General features: G+C 41.4%; 1 protein-coding gene across 3 annotated transcripts in view; it reads right to left on the bottom strand.

Annotated features, from left to right (window-relative positions):
* Positions 1-2003: 2003 nt before the first annotated feature.
* Positions 2004-23095, bottom strand: part of LARGE1 (LARGE xylosyl- and glucuronyltransferase 1) — a gene marked incomplete at both ends in the record, with an annotated part of 199152 nt that continues 178060 nt past the window's right edge. For 2 of the 3 annotated variants that reach the window (XM_080359314.1, XM_080359316.1), the window contains 4 exons: positions 2004-2201; positions 6590-6785; positions 12066-12212; positions 18278-18556. In XM_080359314.1, coding sequence (XP_080215440.1) covers positions 2004-2201; positions 6590-6785; positions 12066-12212; positions 18278-18556 — 820 coding nt within the window. The remainder of the gene's footprint in view (positions 2202-6589; positions 6786-12065; positions 12213-18277; positions 18557-23095) is intronic. The other variant, XM_080359315.1, reaches the window with a different exon arrangement.

Here is a 23095-nt window from a genome sequence, read left to right as displayed (position 1 = left end):
TTCATTCTAAATACGCACACTGTCCTGGGCCCTTAATGGTGAGGAATACGGGACTTGGGGAATCAAGATTTTTTTAATATACCTTAGCTAGGACTGAGAACCCATTTCACTTCTTCCCAGCTCTTTCCAACTTTTTATGTAAATCTTTACATAAAGCCATTAAGAACAGAAGAACAGCACTTTGAAAATTATGCAGTGATATATTCTTATGCAGCCAACGCTCCCAGGGGAAAAAGTAAAAATGACACAGAGCCTCCCGCCCCTTTTTATTTCTTGTTAAAGATGTTGCCTTTTTTGGCTTTTCTTAAATATACACAGCATGATGAACTGATATTTGTAGTTTAAATGTCTGGTTTAACCACGTGGTTTCCACCGTAGCAGAAAGCTCTCACAAAATGTCAGACTAGAAATAAAACCAAGCTCTAGAGGGATGAGGTGGGGAGAAAAGTAGAAGGTCCAACGGCTGAAAAACAAAATGGAAAAAAGGTGAGCAGAACGCAATGTGCATCCATTTCCCAACTCAGGCAGTGGTACAAGGGGTTGAATGGGGATCTGGGGTAGGGAGACAGATGCATTTCTCACTGAGTTGTTTCCGCTTTCTCTACTAACATTGCAACAGAAATTACAGATAGCCCTGCAAGGGGTAGTGCACTTAAATCTCATCTCTTCATCCCATGTAAACACAACATTAATACTGAAGAATAAAGAAAACGGTAAAAAGTCCAGTGTCTTGTCTTCTGCATTTTGCTTGTTAGGTTTCCTGTCTGCCTTCCAGCACACTCCTGTGTGTGCTGAAGCTGTGAACTTGACCAGCCCACGTTCAAGCAAACACTCACACTCAGATTCCCAACACATTCTTTTTTCCCCCTCGAATAGGGAGTTTATTCCTAACAGTTCTGCTCCTTTTAATTAGAAACTCCTTTAACGAAGTAGTTCTGAGACCTTGCAGCAGGTGAGCACTAAGGCTACTAGTTGCCATGTCTACAATCCCTGTTCAGCAAAGAAGTCCGCTTAAAGCCCAAGGGCCAGTGCCTTCATGGATGGGCACGCTCTGAAAGGAGCCTACAAATTAGCATCCCCCTGTACAACGTGCCTTATAGGCAAAATCCAATTCTTGCCTAAAAAAGATAGAGAGTTACAGCCAGGCCCTTTATTTTAAGAGACACACATGAACAAGATGCTCTGGTGAAAACAGACCTTATACCGACAAGTTTTGTTCACTTTCTGGCAGAGCTGCTGATCTTTGTTACTGGACCGCCAGAACTGAAGATGGGAAAGAAACACAAGGGAGACATTTCCTTGGCAAGGAAAGGAGCAGCATTTAGGACTGGGGAAAAGGCAGGGTGGGGTATAGGGGAAATTCCTGATAAAACAACTATTTTGAGAATAAAAGACCAACCGGTGTCATGTACACACCTAAACCAGTAACACACCTTCTCTCGAGTGCAGTATTGTATAAGCGTCCCCTTCATTTTCAAGCCTAATTCAGACCTTTGGCTCATCCTGCATTAACAAGGTCATCCATGTTAATAGGGCCCCTGTGGAACGTCACAGGTGAAAGTTCCCTTTTAGAGTAGTGCAGATTTGAAATTCACAGGACAGCGACCCGAAGATCTTCCTTTACAGATAAAAAGCATGTCAAATTATTAAATAGCAACACGAAATCCTATATCCTGAAGGTCTGTCTTTGCTCTGCAGTTGGGTGAGCAGAGCGCATTCCCAGCCCCTGCCCGGTCTCCATCTCCGGCAGCATGGCGGGCACGTGGCCGGCTCCTCTCCCTGATGCCTCACGAATGCTAAAGCTGAAAGGCCTGGGGTACTCAGGGAAGGGAGGAACGGGCATGGTCTGAAGACACGTCACTTCAAATTCCTACTGTTCGAACTGCTGGGTACGATATAAAAACAGAAAGTATTTCTCAGTTCGAAATTTGAAGACGAGACCCCCAAGGTTGAGCAGCTCCTCCCTCTGCTGTCCCTGTGTCCCGCGCACGGGCTCCGCTGTGCTAGCTGTTGTTCTCTGCCGTGAGATACTTGAGGGCTGCGAAGCCGTAGTGGCGCGACATATCCTGCTGGAATTCCTCCTTCAGGGTCTTGAGACAGATGCGGTATTGCTTGTTGGAGCGAAACTTGGTGATGTCGAAGCTGGGGGCGTGCGGCATGTGGATCATGTAGGCGTTGGGCAGCACCGTGAACTCGTATTCCTGGGGGAGAAAGAGAGCGGCTGTGAGGGTGTTCCCGAGCCCTCTGGCAATGCATCTCGCCCGCATCTCTGCAGTCAAACATGCCCCATTGTGTGATGGTGCAGTGAGGGTCTCAAAACCAACAAACCCATACAGATATGCCAAAGAGGCCTTCTTTTAATAAAGTTGCTTTTTCTTGGTTTTATGAAAGATCAGCTTTCCCTTTTAGAATGTTTTAGAGTCATAGAATCAGTTTGGTTGGAAAAGACCCTCAAGATCATCAACTATTAACCAAACACTGCCACCACTACACCATGTCCCTAAGAACCTCATCTACGTGTCTTTCTCACACCTCCAGGAATGGTGATTCAACCACTTCCCTGTGCAGCCTGTTCCAATGCCTGACAACCCTTTTAGTGAAGAAAGTTTTCCTAATATCCATATCTCTTTACTCCATATAAGCCAACTGATGGGGCAACAGTACAAAAGGCATACCTGAAGCCATGTTTGCAGTACAGCTGTGACTGCACACAGCATGAGTCTCATGTATCCACGCAAATGCATCTTTTTGCTCCTCCAATTTATCTTGCTTGGGTTACTGGAATAAGCTATCTTTACAAAGGCATCCGTTGCACCACATGCCCTGCTTTGCCTGTATACTAAGATACTCACAGCGACAAAACTGTCCAAAACTATTTATAAACCTGAAATGAGGGGAGAATATGGTATCCTTTATGGGCGATGTGTGAAAACGGACCTAATTCCATATGTTTTCAGAAGGTTTTATGCAAATTAAGTTCTCCTTCAGAAAGTATGAGATACTGTGCTAATTCCTCCTCTCCTCTAAAACTATCTCACTAGTTCTCTTTATTTATATCTGACAAGGTTCTTTGACAATTTTTGTTGTTTAAAATGATGCTTCATTTAAGTCTCCTTGATTCCTGTGAGATTTGTTCCATTTTTATAATTAAATATGTGATCACTAGAGCAAAAACATTAGACAAAGACTGATTCTTAGACAAGCTGGAAGGTCACTAGTGTAGGATGTGCAAGAACCAGATAACTGCTTCTGCAAGGAACTAGGCAGAAAAGGGATGTGGACCTCAGTTATCTGCAGCCAAGCAAACTACTAGGACACTAACTCTTTTTTTCACATGAAACTTCAAATAATATTACTTGTATGGGATGCAAACGACAAAGAAACTTCAAAGACTCCACAGGCAAATTTCCTATTGTCTTCACACAGTTTCAGCTTACAGTTGTTGCTGTATTGACTCATTAACCATCCCCGCAGAAGACAGTGGGCAGGGAAGGAATAGCCACAGAGCATGCTGGCTTTAAAAGAAATGCTGCACAACTTCCCATGGTTTGGAAAGTCCAGTCACTTTTAGATTTAGGAGTCTGTGCAGAGACACAGAGTATCTGCAGCACAGAGGCAGAGTATTTCAACACCATTTTGTTAGGGAGATTTATGGGAGAGAACACACTTGTGCTAATAAACGTGAGTGTTTCACCTATAGATCTTTCCTCACCTAACAAGATATGATCAGCCTGGAAAATACTGAAAACTTCTGGGTTATGGTGCTAGCAGAAACCAAGTGTTTGGGCAACACAGCCCAAAATGAAGCCCAAACAAAATGGAAAGAAGTGAGCAGAATGCAATGTGGATCCATTTCCTAACTCAAGCAGTGGTATCGGTGAGCCCCAGGTACAGCTGAGGCTGCAGTGTGGTCCCGGAGACACCTACAAAACAGGAGGATGTGTTGGCCAGCTGGGTGCAGATGGAGCTGTATGGCTCCTCCCTTCTCATTATGGGAATACATGTTCCCTGCTGTACAGTGCTGAAGTGGTAAATCTTAGTGCCGAATTACAGTGCTGTCATATAAGGGAATGTGCCCCTCTGATCTTCTGTTTGGGGTGACAAATGTACAGCAAAAGCAAAATAATCTGAACTGCTGGAAGAGACTTAGAACTAATAGGCAACAAAATGCAAAACCAAAGGCTGGCATGATGGATTGAGAAGAGCCGATAAACTACAAACTACAAAATGTGTCTTGGTGGACCTTAAAACTAAAGGCTGAAGCTGCAGAGGAAGATACATCCCCCTCATACAATCTCTTCTTTGTTCTCTGCAGCTCGAGTCTGTAATCCTGCAGGTCAGGGACCATCTATGCTCTGCAGTGTAAACTGTTCAGCACCGTGTTGCTCCCATACCTCCGAAAGGTCTTCAGGCAAATAAAGCCTTCCAAAACCTTACCAAGCTGCTGCTAATAAGCCCCTTTGAAAGATGCTGGGCTGTGGTCTCGGAAAAAAGGATTGCTCACAGTCTAGTTCCACAGAGACTGGGAGAGCAGGGAAAGCTTTCCTAATGGCCCACATCTACTATAAGTAAAGGTCTGCTGAGAAACCAATGCACTTGCAGGAACCTCTGTCCCTACCTTGCAGGTTATAAATTCTTCAGATGGAGACTGTCATTATCTATGTATTTGTACATGATCCAGCCCAGTGGACATCTGCATGTCCCCAGAATAATAACGATTATTATCTCCACACTGTGTGCTGCTCTGAAGGATGGTAGTGGCACAGGCCCTTGGTAAGGAGCCTGCAACAGTTCTCTCGATGGATGCTGTAGTTGTGAGGAGCAGTGAAATAATTCAATTGAGAAGCTGCTGATAATGAAGCCAGCCAAGCAGCTGGCAGCAACCTGATCTGTGGACACCACAAAGCAGAGTAATGTCACAGGGGAGGTAGCTGTGTGATCCCACATCCCCTCCAGGCTGATTTTCTGGGAGAAATGGTCCATACTCATGTTGCTACAAATGAAAATGAAACTTCGGCTCAATGTGAGAATGTTTTTAAGGCTGGAAGAGTAAGAAAAACATTTTCACAGAGTTAGTTCGAACTCATTGTCCAACCAAAATATCTGCGCTCTGATAAAACTTGAAAAATGTTCCCATTTCCCATTTGTGAGTCTGTATGCTCAGCAAATGTTTCTAATAGAAGAATTAAATCATGAGTGCTAGATGAGACCTGCCAGTGGGAACATAAGCCTTGTTACTCAGATTAACAAATAATAAATTATCACACTGGCACTCTCCACAACTTATTGATTGGTGCTTGGAAAGTTCATTGGAAAATTAAAGTGCTATAGCAATGTATTATTATTAACAATAATATAAGGGATATTTTTTTTTTCTAGTCTGTAGTAATTTTTTTCTCAACTTAAATAGGTATAAATTTGTTGGGAATGCCATTCCGCAGAGGGCAAGTGTTGGCCAGCCAAGGTGACCATGTGGTTTTGTAAGCAGAAGCAGAAAATAACCCTCCAATAACCCTCCCAGGTATGTGCCTGCACACAAATACACTGTAGCCCACATCCCAGAGACACAAAGTCCCAGTAACTTGCTGCATGCCTTGTGCTACTCTGCTTCACATAAACTGGTCGGTCGTGGGCAGAGAAGGATCAGCTATATCCATAGCAGAAGCTAGCACAGGAGGACACAGATGACCAAACAGTAAAGATTTTGGTCAGCTTGAAATGCTACTAGTTCAAAAACTGGAGATGAAACCAAACTAGAACTAACCCCAGACCTCAAAATAAAAAGAAATGCCATGACCTAGACCATGCTGATTAGCACAGTTAGCTTCACATCCAAGAACAGCAGAGATGCAAGCCCTGCCATTTCAGTGAGCAGCAGCACCAAGGCACCATGGAGCCACAGCCACTGCCAGTCTCTAAGATCTAGGTTGGTGGTAGGAGCCTTGGTAGCTCTGAGAGTTCTACTGTCCGTCTGGGTCTCTCAAGCTCTCTCTGAATCCTAATTCTTGCACAGTCTGCCCAGCATCTCCATCCCAAGTCACAGATCCAAGAGGCAGGCAGCCCAAGGACCAAGTGCCTGGATCCTCTGGAGTCTGCCCCACAGCCAGACTTTGGAAATGTAAAGTCCTTGCCTCTGCAGAGCTGCACTGTAAATCCAGGCCATATATTTAAGATGCCTGCCTTGGATTCAGCTTAAGATTGCTTTCTGAATTCTAAATTAGCATTTGGGGTTCAGCAACCTCTATTTAACTGAAAAACTTCTAGTTAGTGAGGTCTAGAGATTCCTTAGTAGTAGGTGACTGGCAACAAGTGCTGCAGCGCTTGAACACACCTGGGCAAGAGGTGGGCAGTGTGGTGATTGTGCCACTACGAGACAACAGTGCTCTCAGCACTGACAAATTTACTCAGACTCAGTTCTCCTTTTAATGCTTGAGAAGTAGTAAACTAAGTGTTCCCAACTCAAGAAGCACTCATTAAAGAGCCCAGTAAGGCCGGATGAGCTCTGAAGCCTTTCTAACAGAACACAGATTTCATTTAACAACCCTGCTGCCCAGCCCCGGGGTGAGACATGAAGGCGTTATCTCCTCACCTGTGCATCCAGCTCCATGATGTGAGCTACTTTGTTCCAGCCAAACCCAACAAACCGCCTGTCGTACTCCGGGCAGTCCTTCCTCACGACAACGTATGGCTCAAAGTCTGCTTCCCACTCGACGCGGTAGGGAGTGGTGGCTGTTCGCCACTTGGCAAAGTTGGTTGGCGCGTGCCCTTTCGTCCAGACGTGATACCTTAAACAGACATAAATGGCACAGACGTGGAGAGGCAATTAGATAGAACGCATCCTGGCGAGGGAACAAAATGTTACTTGTTAGGCGAAACGCTCAAAAATAAGGACATTAGCTTGCAGTTCACATCATCATTTTCAGGACGTAACAGAGGCAATTTCTAGGACTGTTTCCAGCACACTTCGCAGGGCCTCTCTGCGCTCAATGCTTAAAGACATCTAGCTGGTGTAGGATAGTGTGAAAACACTACCTAACGTTAATGTGAGAAACAATTACAAAGTACACAGTTCATCTGCACTACAAAGTGCTGTATCTCGTTCCTGGCAACCAAGTGCTCTAAAATCAGTGTGAAATTCTGTAGCTCAGATAAGGTCCCTAAAATCAGCTATTTTTACCTCACAGTGATATTCACGATCTCTTTTTTTTTATAATTCGTATGAGAGACACCTGCAGCTCTGGAAAGATGTTCTGTTTTATTAATTACTGTTATTACTATGGCAGGAGCCAAAGAGCATAATTAAATTAATAAGTAAAATATTACATAAAGGCTTTCTTCTGTACTTTCTACATTGTGGGGAGTACCCATGTGATCCTGAGTAAGGTAATCAATTTGATTTACAGGAAAAGATCCTTTTATACTTCAGTAATCTTGTTAAGGTCACAGCAGGTCTCTTCCAAGCACAGCTTGAATCCACCCCATTAGTGCCAGGGTCAATGACTCTCTCGCCCACTTACTCTTCTTACACCTTTCCAAAAATCAATAAGACAGGCTCTTTCTGCAGATTCATAGATTAAATAACAAAACAAAGGCATAGCAGGCCATCTGTATTACAGCGCTCTCAGAAGTGTAACAGAAGGGGCAAAACAAACATCCTGCCAGTTTGTAATGTAAGGTACATTGAATTCACAGGGATGACTCATGTGCTCACCTAAAGGGATTTGAGCATTATATATTTGCAGAATTAGGACCTGAGGTAATGTTTCAATCCCAGAAATTCTTGTAATATTGCAAGCCACTGCTGAAAACAGGGACATAAAATCACAACTTAGGGCTTTCCATTTTGACTGTATGGTTTGTAACCAGAAAAACAGAGAAGTGTTCAGCTTCACTGACTCTCCTTGTTCAGAGGTGGTGCAGGAGGACAGAATTATTAGGATAGCACTGAGGTCCCAAGTAACATACAGCCCTTTGAAAGCTGCATTTCTAAACTGTAATCAGCTTGCACCACTTTCAGATATCTGGCTTGGGGACCTGCAAAAACAAAGCCCTTCCACACTAAAAAAACTGTCAGTGAATTAATTCTCTAGAGGGTATTAGAAACCAGTGATAGATTCACGAAGATGCTTACAATCCTCAATGCCCTTTGGAATCATCTCCAAAAAGTCTATCTCTCTCTTGATCTCTTTTGGAAATTAGTTGGCAACCTACCCAGTCACTAACAGGCAGCTATCTATGCTGGAAAAAAAGCACAATCACAATGTGGGGTTTAAAATGATATGGGATTGTGGAGGATGCTGTTTCTCCTAACATCCTACCTCCGGCATTTTGAAATTAATTATGATAATAATAATAATAATGACTACTAAACACTTATGAAGTGATTTGTATCTTCAAAGCCCCATATAAACTTTGGTTAATTGAGGGATCCCTGCAGAGAAGCAGTCAAATGCGGCTGCTCTTCTAGTAACACTTTCCCATTCATTTAAACAGAGGGAAAACACAACACTAACCATAAAAACATCAATTTATTTCCATCTTTTTTGGGGAAAGCGGTGTAAGCAGTTACCAGCTCAGGTACAAATCCTCTGACTCAGGAGAACTGACCAAGAGGAAAAAAGAAAATGTGAAGAAAACACAATGAAGGGAAAATTGGAAGCGAGATTGGAGAGACAAAACAAAACAGAAAGGAAGGAACAGACCTGATTGTACTGAACAAAATAATATCACACCTGTCTCTTCAAAGTGACTGATGTGAGTGGAGGGCAAGAGGAAGAGAAAAGGATGGATAAGGTCAGGACAGAGAAGAAAATGAGTACAGGATGCTGAAATAAGGTGCGCACACACTGATTATAAAGAAATAATTACTGGAAAGAAGAATTGTGAGTTCAGGGTTACATATATATCTGTACCTACATATATATGCACACACACATATCATGCTGGAGCTATGTCTTGGCTAATCACTGATCATCACATGAAATGTACTGCAAAATAAGATAAGCAGACTTCATTATGGATGTTCATAATGAGGAAGCTACCATAAAGAGTAAGTCATTGCAATAGACTTTACTGTTGGTGATACAGTTTCTTCCATCTTACAGGACAAATGAATAAATCTAATTTTCCTGCTCAGGCACTTCTCACTAAAGATTTAAATAGACATTGATTTTTAAGGCCACACTCAATCCCACTGACTCCCAGGAGAACTTTGTGAAACTGTGAACAACTTATTTTTCACTATGTTGGCAATTTTGACAAATCCAAGCTAAATAATTTGATCGCTGTAAAATGATGATGAGTTTCTTTCCCACGGTTCACGGAAAACAACTGCACAAATTCCCCTGGTTTGGGTCAAATGCTTCATCTTACTTTCATTATTGATTGCTTTTATTTAACATAAAATTCCAAAACTATAGTAAACTTTGGTAAAGTTAGCAAAATGAAATAATTTTTCTTCTCAGAGTGTTCTTCCTCTCTGCTTTCTCAGAGCTTCCCGTTCCAGTGAGAAAGATGATTTGGTGAAAGAAAAGCTTTCCTAGTTCTGTTCTCAGATGCTTAAAACATTTTGCTAGATTGTGGGTGCAATCAATTGATTAGTTAATCAGTATGCTGGTTATGTTTTCTCAATACTATGCATCCTCTACTCTGTTTTCCCCAAAATAAAACAGGGTCTTATATTAATTTTTCCTCCAAAACTTATTACTTTTTTACATTTATAGCTTCCTGGACACTATTTAAATTGACTTTTTTAATGAACTGTAACTAGGGCTCATTTTTGGAGTAGGTCTTATATTTCAAGCATCCTGAAAAATCATGCTAGGGCTTATTTTCGAGGTAAGTCTTATTTTTGGGGAAACAGAGTACTAGCTGTGGCATTCCTTGAGCCTGAAAGCTGCACTGGCAGAGCATTTGTAATCCATCAGCTATTGCTCAAGCACCGAGCAGACACATCCTTGTGTGGCGATGTTACAGCCGGCACCTGCAAACAAAGCTACCGAGCTGGCACAAAGCAACCCACTGCCGCGGTGGGTTTCCCCACAGCATGCTTTGCCGGCTCATCAATGCTCACGTCTTCCCTTTTCTTCTAGTGGTGACTGAGGGATGTAATTGAGATCCCTTTTTTAATTCTCAGCCGCCCAAAAGTAGAAAAGGTCACCATTTGGGAAAGAGGTGACAAAAGCAATTTCAGTGAGGGAAAGATTGTAATCTACCATGTGGTGTGAGGGACCCGGGGCGGGGGATGCTGCAGGCGCTCGCAGCCATCACTGTCACAGCCGTCCTCCCCACTCACTCCCACCCGCTCAGCCTCATGCTGCAGCCTTATTAAAGCACCTTGAAGATGGAAATTTTCAGCCCAGGTCACAGGTGCTTTGTGGCTGTTGATAGATGTAAGCAATGAAATTAGCCAAAGCAAACTGGGGAAGCATTTGTAAAACGTGTCCTACATTAATATGTACACCAGCTATGGACCGCATGTCATTCACTTATTTAACCTTGCTCTGGCAAAACTCCCACTGATGTTAAAGAGATTTTTGCCTGACCGAGACTTGAGAAAGCATCTGCAAATCTGGCTGTATATGTAACATGCCAACGTGCTCTATAGCTTGAAGATGGAATCTGTAGTGGAAGGCCACTGCTGTGGAAGCTCAAAATTTAACTGTCAGTGGAATATAACACCTGAAAATCCTGAGGGTGCTATTTTCCAGTGGAAGGATTTTTTTTTTCGTTCAAGTATGGAAGAAACAATTATTTTCTATCAACAAATCTCTTCTTAATTTGTATAGCTTTGACTGTGAAAGAATGATGGGAGAGTGAAAGCCACTTGCCCTATCAATATCCTCAAATAACTTTCCAGAGAGAGGCACGGCTCTTCAGTGACCTCAAGTTTCTATTTCAAGGCAGTCACTGGTAGAGGTAGCATCAGCCTGTTTTCCAGGCTCATACGGGCTATCTGCTCTGACACGTGCATGTGGGTTCTTGAGGGAAGGGTGGCTACTGCAATGAGAGGTGTGTAATACAGGGAATGGAAGAAGTGCAAGGAAAGCTCTAAGTAAAGGAAGGATGGGAAAGAAGACACAGACCTCTATCGGCCCTGGATAATATCTTGCGCTTTCATAGTTTTTTTCATGGTTTTTATCTCTAGATCTCAAAATACCATAAAGAGGAGAGGTGAACATTGTTACCTGCGTTTCAGAGATGGAGAGCAGAGATATAAGAAAGTGAACTGATTCACGTACCACCTCCCAGCAGGGCAGTAGCGGAGCCAGGAAGAGAATGCAGGTCTCCTAAGCCCCCTCTCTGTGCAATATCATAAGGCCATATCGTACTCTTCCCATCACTGTGATGCTGCACAAATGTCTGCTAATCAGACCTTACCACACACACCCAAGAGGCAGTCTACCCCTAGTAGCTGCATTTTTAAAACTGAAGAAGAGTCTGGCAGATAATAGAAGTGACTTGTTCACAGCCACAAAAGGAGTCTGCTTCAGAGAAGAGCTCCAAATTTATGTGTTCTTCACTTCTCAGCTTCTAGTCAGAGCCCAGTTTTACCTCTGCATTGAGAAACTCTAGCTATTTAAGAATCTGTTTCACACTTTAAAAGAGAAGACAACAAGCCTGTGGTTCTTTTTTCAGTAACTTAGTAAGGAAGCAAACCAATGAGCAGAGAGAAATTATTTTTGGTCACGTAAGGGACACAGCTATCCAGATAGTATTTGGCAGCCAAAAAGCAAATTACACACATATGAGTGTAATGGTTGCACTTGATTTTGTAGCGCAATAAAAAATGATGAAAATAAACCAAATGCAATTTAATAACTGAAGTCCTTTAGCAGAGGACTATAATGCTAGATAAAATGCTGAATTTACAGATGGAATATATCCACATACGTTTCTGTTCACTGCCTCTCTATGAAAAGAGAAAAATAATTCCAATAGCTTTCTTAATGAAGCTAGCTAGCTGAGAGTGAGAGAGAAAAAATCAAACATTCACAAGAACATTAAAAAAACCCCCAATCTTTAGAGATAATGACCACAGGTTCAACAAAAGTACTTTCCATTACCTGAATGTGAAGAGAGTTCCCATGTCCAGCATAGATAGCAGCTCTGCTTTTGACTTGGGGAAGGAGAGGCGGTAGCGTAGGGTCTCAAAAGCAGGTACAATCAGAGCTTTCTTGGTGTTAGCCAGGTCTAGCTGGGTGACAGACTTCCTGGCAAAAAGAAACAACAAATGCAAGCAGGAGAATTATTAATGGAGCAAATCACTTGGCTTTTCAAAATAAAGAGCGAAGTATGGGCAGTTTGATCCTGTAAATGTAACTATGGCCCAGGTTTTTTCCTAGGGGTGCTTCATATTTTCCTCTACTTTTGACCTGCTGCTCTAAGAGTGGGGGGAACGACACAGTTCAAAAAGAGCTTGCCGTTTGGTTGATCAGTGCTGCCATGCATGTCCAGGCGCGCCCAGAGCTCAACCAGCACTCTGAGCACGGCCAACTGATCACTCCTTTAAGAGAAACATAGTTGAGTGTTACTAGAATACATATATGACAAAGAGCTGGCAGTTCTAAAAAATGGGATTTATCCAGGGCTCAGTGAGACTTTACAAGGTGAGGAGCTGGAAAGCCTGGTTGCATTTCAGCTTGGCTATTCCCTGTGCTGTGCCATCTTACTTGCTTTTCACCTTGGCTTTAGAGCTCTGTGTGTCCTGCAAGTAAAGTGTTACCTTCACATCACTATGGACCAGATATTCGTGTTGAAGAACACTGTTGCCATGATGGTTGGTGTTTGTTCAAAGCAAGGCACAGATCTACTGCAATGGGACATGGTGCAAATCAGCAAAATAGTATACTAGCAGTATTTTTTTGAGTATTGTTAATCATGTGCATGGTAGTGCCCTGAGATTGGAGCTCATTTGTGTTTGACTCTATGCGTAGAGCAAAGAGGCTGTTTCCTGCAGAGAAGAGCTGTGCACTGGATGTACTGAAACCATTTCAGTGTGTAAGTGTGTGTGTGTGTGTGAGTGCACATTTTGCACAGTAGAGCCCTTCTACAGACAGGGGTCTTAGGACAATTGCTGCAGGAGAGCAAGAGCTCAGCAATCTCATGCCCCACCTGGCAGAGGTATTCAGCTTATTCTTTCCCAACAAACGAAAACTCAAAGAAAAATAAGTTACTTTTCCATCCCCAAACTCAATCTTACTATGCTTGTCATTAGAAATAACTCTGTCTCGATTTTCCTTTCATTATCTTCATATTTCATACGAGAAATATGCCTCTCTTTCCCTGTCAAAGTCAGTTCCCCTTAACAGGATTCACTGTCCTGACTTTTATGTTCTTGCAACAAGCAATCAAGGACAATGTTGACAAGCAGCAAACTTTCTACAGTCTTATAAGATGAAGGAATTGTGATCACTGTCATAATAACAGAAGGAGCAAATAAACCACTTTTTCTGGGCCCACAATACCTAGAATTCATTTATATTGCCATTAGAGAAAAAGAAGAAGAGCAGGGCAATTTAATGAAATCTGAATTTTAGAGAATTCACACCACCCTATAGGCCTGTTCTATAAAAAGAAATCTGTTCTCAGCACCTTACTGTAAAGTCTGCGTTGTTTAAAGAACCCCTGCCACATCTCAGTGAAGGATTTTAACAGCATCTTATTACAACTTTTTTGTACTTTTTTCACTATCTTCTCCCTCACCATGGCTAATGGCCAAGGTATCTGTATGCAAATAGATGAATCCTTCACAATTAGCCTCCGTGACCTTCCAGAATCATTGAGTAGTGTCAGCATCCAGCCTTCATGACGCTCTTAATGCTTCTTCCCCTCCATACCTTCACACCTTCTCTGCAAACAGTGCACACTAACACAGTTTCTCGTCCAACATCTCAGGCTTTCTGGACTCTGTGCAATCTATCAGCCTTCCAGTGGTACAGCTTTGGGGATTTGGTTCTAGGAAGGATCAGGTAATATTTGCAGTGACGTTCACGCTTTGGTCTCTGCAAGGAAACAGCAGTTTTGATTTATGGCTGTTGCTATGCTCAAAAGTCTAAGGCAAAAATGAAAGTCTTACTGTACTTGGCACTGTCAAAGAATAGGAGACAATCCTGCTCACCAAAGTGAGTGTCTGCAAAATTAATACAGGTGTCAATGGCAAAACTGTTGAACAGATGACAGCACCCTTATGAAGAAAACCAAAGTCAGAGAACAAATTGATATAAGAGCTGAAATCACTTGCACTGTCAAAGGTCAATATGAAAAGTTAGGTAAGTGGAGAGAAGCAGGGATCCAAAACCAAGATGCTTGTAGTGGATGCCGTCAAACACAGCAACTGGTAGAGGTACTTCGAGTGATAATCTCTGTAGAAATATTATATTTTCAAGAGATATGCGAGCACGTGAGGTGCATATTTTTAAGCCCGAAGTGGAAGGATTCATCAAAACTGACCTGGGAGTTGAGACACAGTCAAGATGGTCAGCAGCACTGACCCCTGAGTGGAACAGCCTGCCTGCGATGTGGACTTGATGACGTACAGGACAATGTAAGGGGAAGAAGTAATCAGTATTGACATCCAAGTGTTGAACCAGAGTGACAAAGGACAAGAGAAATCATGTGAATTGCGATAAAGGCAGGGAAGATTTGGCAGAGAAGAAAAACACCTTCAGTTTTCTTCTGCTAACTTGACTGGTTGTCTGCTCCTTGGATAACAAGCTGAAAACCGAACCTCTTCCTGTTGGAAGCAAATCTACATTTCCTCTTCTGTGGGAGTGACTTTTTCTCCTGTTTGGAGTGGAGGTGCCATTTGCTGGTTGACAGGTTCTGTGATACTTGGAATAGGAAAATTTTCACTGTTGGTGCTGCAAGATACATGGAATATAGTGTAAGGAATACATTGGGTTATTCTGCAAACTAGGACTGGGAAAACTGTTTAATTCCTGTATATCCTTATGTGAGCTGTTATTTGGATTCAGTAATATCAATTCAATATCAATATCAATTTTATCTGTCCTTTTTCCAAAACCAAGGATATATGGTTTCATGAAAAGCCTTCTATTAGCTGGTGTTGTCCAGGAAACAATTTCCCAGGAATCTTTGTGTTCTGATACAGCGAACATTGGGTTAAGTTTCTAAGCCACTAATAAACCCTATTTTTTGCAAGGCATGGAAGAAATGCATCTTAAATCACAAGAGGCTCCTCACAGGTTGAATGAACTTCATCATGTTGATATCAATCTTTTCTTTTCCATAGTACTTTCCAAAAATTAACAAAGAATCTGCCCACCCTCATGTGGGCAGATAGTAATATTCCCATTTATGGAGAACAGAGAAGCTCAGATGCAGAAAGGTGAGAAATCTAGAGCACTGAATTCAGAAAAAAACCCCAAGAGTCCATTAATTCAAATTAGCTTCCACCATCAGGACTTGGTAAGTGGTTTGTTTGAGGTCAACAGAGTTTGCGCTAAGAACTGGAGAGCTGTCAGTCCACTGTCAAATTCATTAGAACATTCTTCCTCTCTGCAAAAGCAATGAATGCATAGCCTACAGGGACATCTGAAAAGTAAAAATCAAGAGGCACAACATCAAGTGTGTCTCTTGCTGAGATGCTGAATAACCACCAGAAACAAGTCACAACTCATGTTGCAGGTGACAGGTATAAAACATGTGGATAGAGCTTGGATGTCAGCTCCCAATTCATGCTAAATGTGTCACTGGAAGCAAAGGGCACATTTTTTACAAAAATCTGTTGGGGAAGAACTTTAATGCTAGCTGTGACAACTGTAGATAAGCAGCCTGCCTACTTATTTTATGTCAGAAGAACCTTTACGATGACCCACACACCTCACTTGTAGCAACCAGGAAGAGCCTTTACTTGTGTGGCAATGACAAGATGACCTCAGTAACTAATGAGTGAGGGTGACAACAGACTTCAGCTCAGCACAGACCACAAAAGTGTCTGAATGTCATAAACAGGCAATCTTTAAATAATACTCTTCTTTCCTTTTGAACTTCACAGGAAGAGGAAGGTGGGACAAAACAGAGGTTTGATGGAGCATTGAAATGGTCTTACTTAGCAGCTGTGAAAAAGCTCAATTAGCACCAATCCAAGTGCTAGCAATAAATACCTAGATGGACGGGTAACCTTCAGCTTCTTCAAAACTAGCCACAACCTGTCACATACACCACCTTCACAATTTGTTGAAATGTTTTTAAAAATTCTTTTCTTTCTGAGAACATATTGTCTATAGAGACACAATATATGACACACGTAAGTCAGCAAACTGGCAAGTGAGAGGGATTTGTCTGGCTCATTCTGTACAAAGTGATTCCTGAAACACCACACCACTCCTATTTGCTTACGGTTGTTCTATATGAGGAAATGAAGCCGAAAATGTTTGTACATCTTTTTAACAAACAATTTCTGCCACTCAGATAGCACTAAACAGCTACTTGAAGAGGTGGTGGGAACAGTCAATGCAGAAAGATACAGGGTATCTGTATTTAAAATAATATCACTGTACTTCCCTGCTATTTAGCTCAGAAAAATCATTATTGAAAAAGCAACAAAAGCCTTTAGTAGATATGCAAAAAAATCCAATCCCTTTTTAAAGAGCTGCTAGCAATAGATTAGCAATTTTGATATTCCCAGGCAAGAGAGAGGCACAGTCAGAGTTAAGGTGGTATGGACCTCAGAAAAGGCATGTGGAGTAACACAAGGTCACGGATGCAACAGCTTTCAGTGCAAATCTGAGTGTTTTGTTTTGGTGGTTTTTTTGTTTTTGTTTTTGTTTGTTTGTTTGTTTGTGTTTTTTTCCTGAAACAGCACCAACTGGAGGCGTCACTGTACCTTTAGTCCTACAATACATTATCACCATGTGAGAACGATTTCTCTGGTTGTAGCATGTCAAGTGTATTGTGGCACGCTATTCTGTCTTCTCTCTTCTCCCTTTCAGTGCTGGCTCCCATCAGTGCACTGTGAAGCTGCACAGAAGAATAAGTTGCTTTTTTGGTACTACAGGCCAGTATCAACAGCTGCTACTCCTACTGTGTGCAGCATCGATCTGAAGAAATGTACGAGTATGCAAAACTAACATCAAAGAACAGAAAAGCCAACACCAACAAACGTACCGTGAAACAGATAATGTGTGCAAGGGACAGGATTATTTTTGAGCCCTCATAATGTAAGTCAAAAAGAAATATCCCTGACATAAGTTGGAAACAAGCTGATACGGTGGGATAAACCATCAAGGATAGTACTGAAATCCAGTGTCTTAAAAGCCATACTGAATTAGGCCCCATAAATGGATGCAGAAATTGAAAATGGCAATTAATTCTCCACGTGAGAGAGAGTTTACTGAGTTGCTAAGCTTGAAAAAAAGGAATTTCTCCATAAGATTACAATATTGAAAGGCATATTTCTCCTCACATTGCAAAACCTCAGGCCTGCGGACTGAAAGGGATCATCTACAGACAGACCCTCACTGGAACACTTCCATCAACTTTTACCAAGATGAAAAGCAAAACTAGTCAGGACCAAACAACTGAAATTCCTCTGTCTGGCCACAGGGTGTCCTCCTTGCTCTATGCTCTGGCCTCAGATGACCAGGCTCTGCAGGGGAAAAAGGTCTTTATTAAACCAGTTAATGGATCAGAGGTCTGTAGTTTGCTCAGCCCAATCTGCTCCCATTCATTATGACATGACACACACTGAGGTTTACTCTTCCCAGTTTCCTTATGGTATTTATTTTGCCTTGACGGGTTCTGGCATTGCTGTCATACTTTTGAGCTGGTTAGACTATCACCCTCTTTTCAAGATATGGAACTGGATTAAGAGTGTGTCACAGGGACAACAAGCTCAGTAATGCTTTGCATGTTTTTTCTGTCACTGACATTAAGAATCAGCGACATTTAGGGGAATTGTCCAGTTCACATCTATGCTAATACAGGATGTTCTTGCACATTTGATAATACTTAGTCCAGTTCAATTTTCAAATTGATTTTTCTGCTGCTCTGAAGCAATTATTCTCATGGCTAACAGGGCTTACATTTAGACCTTTTTTCTTTCATAACTATATTGCTTTATTTCCAGTTACAGTCTCTTGCTCTACCCTAAACATTTTTGTGCCTTGCTGTGCACTGTCACACCTTAAACATCTGTAAGCTGCCTTTTTCAGATCTGCTCAAACTGCATTATTTTGGGAATATGTGAGAAGGGTAGGGTGAAGAGGGGCTGAAAATGAGGGCAGCAGTGGAAATCCCTCCACTGCCCATTTACCTGAGGTACTCGTAGAGTCCATACATGGGCAAGAAGTCAATGTCGGACAGAAACATGTATGGTGTGCTGATGTGCTTCATGGCCACGTTCCTCAACAGATTCACAGGATAGAACTGTCCCTCCTTGTACACGATATGGTAACCAACATTGTGGCGGCTCATAAGTACTTCTGAGCCCTGGGCATAGCGCAGAAATTGCTGGGCTTCCGCATCAGAAAGGTAGAGTGCCAGGCTGATTGGACCTTCCCAGTGTTTGCAGATGGCTTCAAGCATCTGGAGCCTGAAAGAGGAAGGGTGAGAATAAGAAAAGGCTGTCTCCCTGTCTGGGACTCTTTGTCCGGGTTCATCTGATCAAACATAGATATCTGTCTCTAGGTGAGACAGATTGAGGTCACTTTATATGCTGTGGAAAGCAATAAATATTTCTATAGCACAATTCACCTCATCTAAGTTGATGTCTACTGCTGGACAGATGGACTGCACCCTAGTTACGCCTACTGCTCTCCACTGAACGCAAGGGAGCCTAAGGTGGTCCTGGCTTAGATACACACACCCACAACTCAGATACCTAAAGCTTGGTGAAATCAATACCACCCTTTCTGCCTAAGGATTGATGCTGCAGGAAAACCCACATGGACGATGGGATTTAATCTGATGGGAGCTTTGATCAGTTGCAAGGATCTGTCCAAGTGGATCTACTTACAGGATAGTGGTCTCGTAATCTTAATCAGGGTCTGGTGCTTAATTCACACTTCAGGTCAAGCTTTCCTCACACACTATCACACTGCAGCACTCTTCCACACACTTGTGGAGAAGAAAGGTGTACCGACACATGGAACATTTTACCTCCTGTTTAGGAAAACCTTCCTCCAATTTCTGCAAGCTACTTAGATCTTAAAAGCTGTTGAAAGTCATGGGAATACAGACTTATGTGAACGTTTGCACCGACTAGAAAAAAAACTTACTGTCAGGGAAAGGGCAAAAGGATGACACACTGATAGAAATGGGATTTACTGTATGTAGGGATTAAGAAGAGAAGGAGGGAGAGACTGTGCAATGTCAAAAGAGTATTTCAGACAAAACCATCATTTAAAGTACTAATTTGTATATATATTAGCAGTATCTCAAATTTCATTACACTATTTTAAAAACAGGTTGTATCAATATATATTTTTTAAAACTTTCAACAGTTACAATACTATTGATGAAAACGACAACAAAAGATCTCATATACAAACGCAAATCAAACCCGCCTGGCCAAAATCATTTAAGCACTTTTGGTAATTTACAGAGAATTGCCTAGAGATTAAGATATGCCATCCAAAAATAAAGCAAGGACTGATTACAAAGTCTCTTGAGTTACAAGGGAAATGAATCTATACAGCCTAGTCAGATATCCTATGAAAAATTAGGAAGAGTAGACTACATAACATGATTATCTTCTCTCCCTTCCAAATCCACATTACTAGATTTTTCCTATTAATATTTATACGGAACACAAGAAAAGTTTTCTGCATCATTGTAATCAGAGAAAATAATTTCCCTCTCCTAATATCTCCCTAAGCTTTGCAGCAGAAAGGAATGATATACCAGCAAATACACATTCTGATTTAACATTAATAACTTTTCCTGCATTTCTGAATGATCGTGATGACATCCAAGATGATACAATCATTTTTTCTTACATAAGAGATATTACATTTATTAGTCTACACCTAGTACATTATTTTCTTTTTACCTATTATTGAAACAAAGGTTATTATCAGCCTGAAACATACAGCCGAATTAGAAGCACAGATCAATAAAAAAGATCTAAAAAGTATGTGAAGGCTTTAGGCTTTTTATTGTACAAATAATAAATAGAAAAAAATACTTGTTTGTTTGTTTTTCCCTTTTCATTTTTCCAACATAGTGAAGACCTATTAATCAGGAGACTCAAATTCATCAGCACTCAGATTTAAGGCAGCATTATAAAAATGGAATGCTTGCCTAGGAAGAAATGCAGCAAATGCCTTTCAAGGACTCCATGCAGTGGACAAATGGCATATATAACTTATTTAAACAGCATACCTGATAATGCCTGCAAAGCTTTTCATGATACTTAAATGGTAACTGGCTTTTGCTGGTATAAATTTCCAGCTGGACAGCTTAGTTCCTTTTAGAATGCTCCATTTTGGTGCATAGTTCTTATTGACAGGCTCCACTTGCACGAATTTCATTCGGGGACTGCTGGGTGATGCTCTATAATCTACTCTCTGTAGGTTGTTACAATAGCCTCCTTTGACCATAAAACTTAGAATTACGAGTTTCTAAGCACAACATGACCAAGTTATTTTGGTTTTGTTAGCACTCTTGAGGAAAGTGTTCTCTTAAGGACTCTAATAAAAATAAATACACTCCTGTGCTGCATAATAATGAGATCATAATTTAGTTGTTAAGTTTTTTTAAAGGTCTGTTTCAGTTAACAGAATTCTGCTGAAATTCAATAGTTTTGTGAGATTATTTGTTTTCACTTTTCTTCTTAAGAATACTCAACCTATTTACATCTCATTCGGACTTCAAGCAGCGTAATGCCAATCATGCCTTTCCTCGTCCATGTCCTGATCTGACATTTTTCTAACTCCTGCTCTGATCTCTGAAACCCAGGTACATACCATGCCTTCAAAAAGGCTGCCCAGTCAAAATACATACATGAAAACCACAGTCACAGAATGGTTGAGGTTGGAAGGGACCTCTGGAGATCATCCAGTCCAACCCACCTGCTAAAGCAGGTTCACTCAGAGCAGATCTCACAGGAATGTGTCCAGGTGGGTCCTGAATGTCTCCAGAGAAGGAGACTCCACAACCTCTCTGGGCAGCCTGTTCCAGGGCTCTGGCACCCTCAAGGCAAAAAAGTTTCTAATGTTTAGATGGAACCTCCTGTGCTTCAGTCTGTGCCTGTTGCCCCTCATCCTATTGTTGGGCACCACTGAAAGGAGTCTGGTCCCATCCTCTTGACACCCACCCTTGAGATATTTATAAACATTGATGAGATCCCCTCTCAGGTTCTCTTCTCCAAGCTGAACAGACCCAAGCTGCTCCAGACCTCTAATCATCTTTGCAGCCCAACACTGGACTCCCTCCAGTAATTCCTTGTCCTTCGTAAACTGGGGAGGCCAGAACTGGACATAGTACTCCAGATGTGGACTCATCAGGGCAGAGTAGTGGGGGACAATAACCTCCCTTGACCTGTGATGCAACCAAGCCCTTATTCAAGAAAATGTCACACCAGTATAAAAGGTGACAATTAACCAATAATGAACAACACTGGACAAAGTCTGTCTCAAAGCTTCTATCTGAAGATATTAATGGTAGCTCGTAAACTGCATCCGTCTCTTCCATTCCCCAAATGTCAGCCTGTCAAAATAGTCAGGCCAGTCTCAGCTACAACAGGACTGGAGACACTGGGAGCTGCTTTTTTGCCCTTCCTCTTCTTGGATGATCATTTGAAAGAACGATGCAGAAATGTAGTGTATAGCACATTGTTTATGTACATGCCATCTTCTATCTGAGATACTATTCTTAAACATCTACAGCTATATTTGAGGAGTTTAATAAAAGTGGTTAAAAGAAGATACAAAAAAAAAAAGGCAGTAAGTGAAAGATGTGAAAGAAAACAAAGCAGCTAAACAGTTCTTTGGTATGATATTATTTATTGATTTTAGCTGAAAGAAAGTATTTCCAACTCAAATCAATAATTTATAGTAACACAGCAATGAAGCAGGGAAGATTTTTCCTGCACAGTTATCAGGAGGGCTGTTCTTCCTGAATAAAAATGTGTGGTTCTGTCTATCAATAAAAACATGTGCCCCAGTGAGGATCCAGAAAGGGAAACAGATGCTCAGACTTTGCATCAGTGCCAGTGAATCAGCACTGAGCCCCAGCTCAGCCTTTTGAATTAAATTCTGGGGGGAAAATATACCATGTGCACACACCAGCTTTCCTAATTTACTGTGGCACTCGCTCAGGGTCTGGTTTAATTTATTTCTTTAGCTTTTTACTCAAAGGTTTGTGAACACTTAAGAAATGTTTCCTCAATTAAAAATCAATAGAACAGACACTGATGTGCATAGCAAATCATAACACAATGTGCAGGACGCAATGCTGAGGCACCAGTGAAACAGAACAGCCGTCATTCGTTTGCATTTATTTTTAAAACAGGCTGTAAACGTCTTGTTGATCTGAATTCCTCTGCCTCTCCTGGAATACTGCTGATCTTCCTTCTACTGGTGTAGCAGTGGTGGTATTCATGGGTCATGTTGTATTCTGTATGTGCTCTGCTAAATGAAATACCCATTTCTGGCTAATATTCAAGGAGTTCTGATCTGTTTTGTAACCCATTCTGATAGCAGTAACTAAAAGAGAAACAGGAGGAAAAAGGAGATGAACAATTTAAAATTTCACAAAGCTCCAGACTGCACTTCCAGAGCTTCTGAAAAATAACAACTAACTGCAATGGTGGGGATCAGAAAGGTGCAGGTGGAACTTGCCATAAAATTTTCTCATGTTATGCAGCACAGGAGTGTATTTATTTTTATTAGAGTCCTTAAGAGAACACTTTTTCTCAAATGAAATATCAGTGAAATTCCACTTTACATCAGAACTGACAGTTGAAAAAGAGTTAAACTAGAAATGTTATTCTGAAAATCAACATTTATATAAAAATGCAATGACTCCTCTCAAAAGGAGATTTTTCATTTCATGCTAGCACATTTAAAAAAAAAAAGTTTATTTTCCACTTTCCAATTTGAAACTAAAATGTTTAGTTTTTATTTTTGCT

This window comes from Nesoenas mayeri, assembly GCF_963082525.1.
Source record: "Nesoenas mayeri genome assembly, chromosome: 1".
Lineage (NCBI taxonomy): Eukaryota > Metazoa > Chordata > Aves > Columbiformes > Columbidae > Nesoenas > Nesoenas mayeri.
This window is presented reverse-complemented; position numbering and strand designations above follow the sequence as displayed.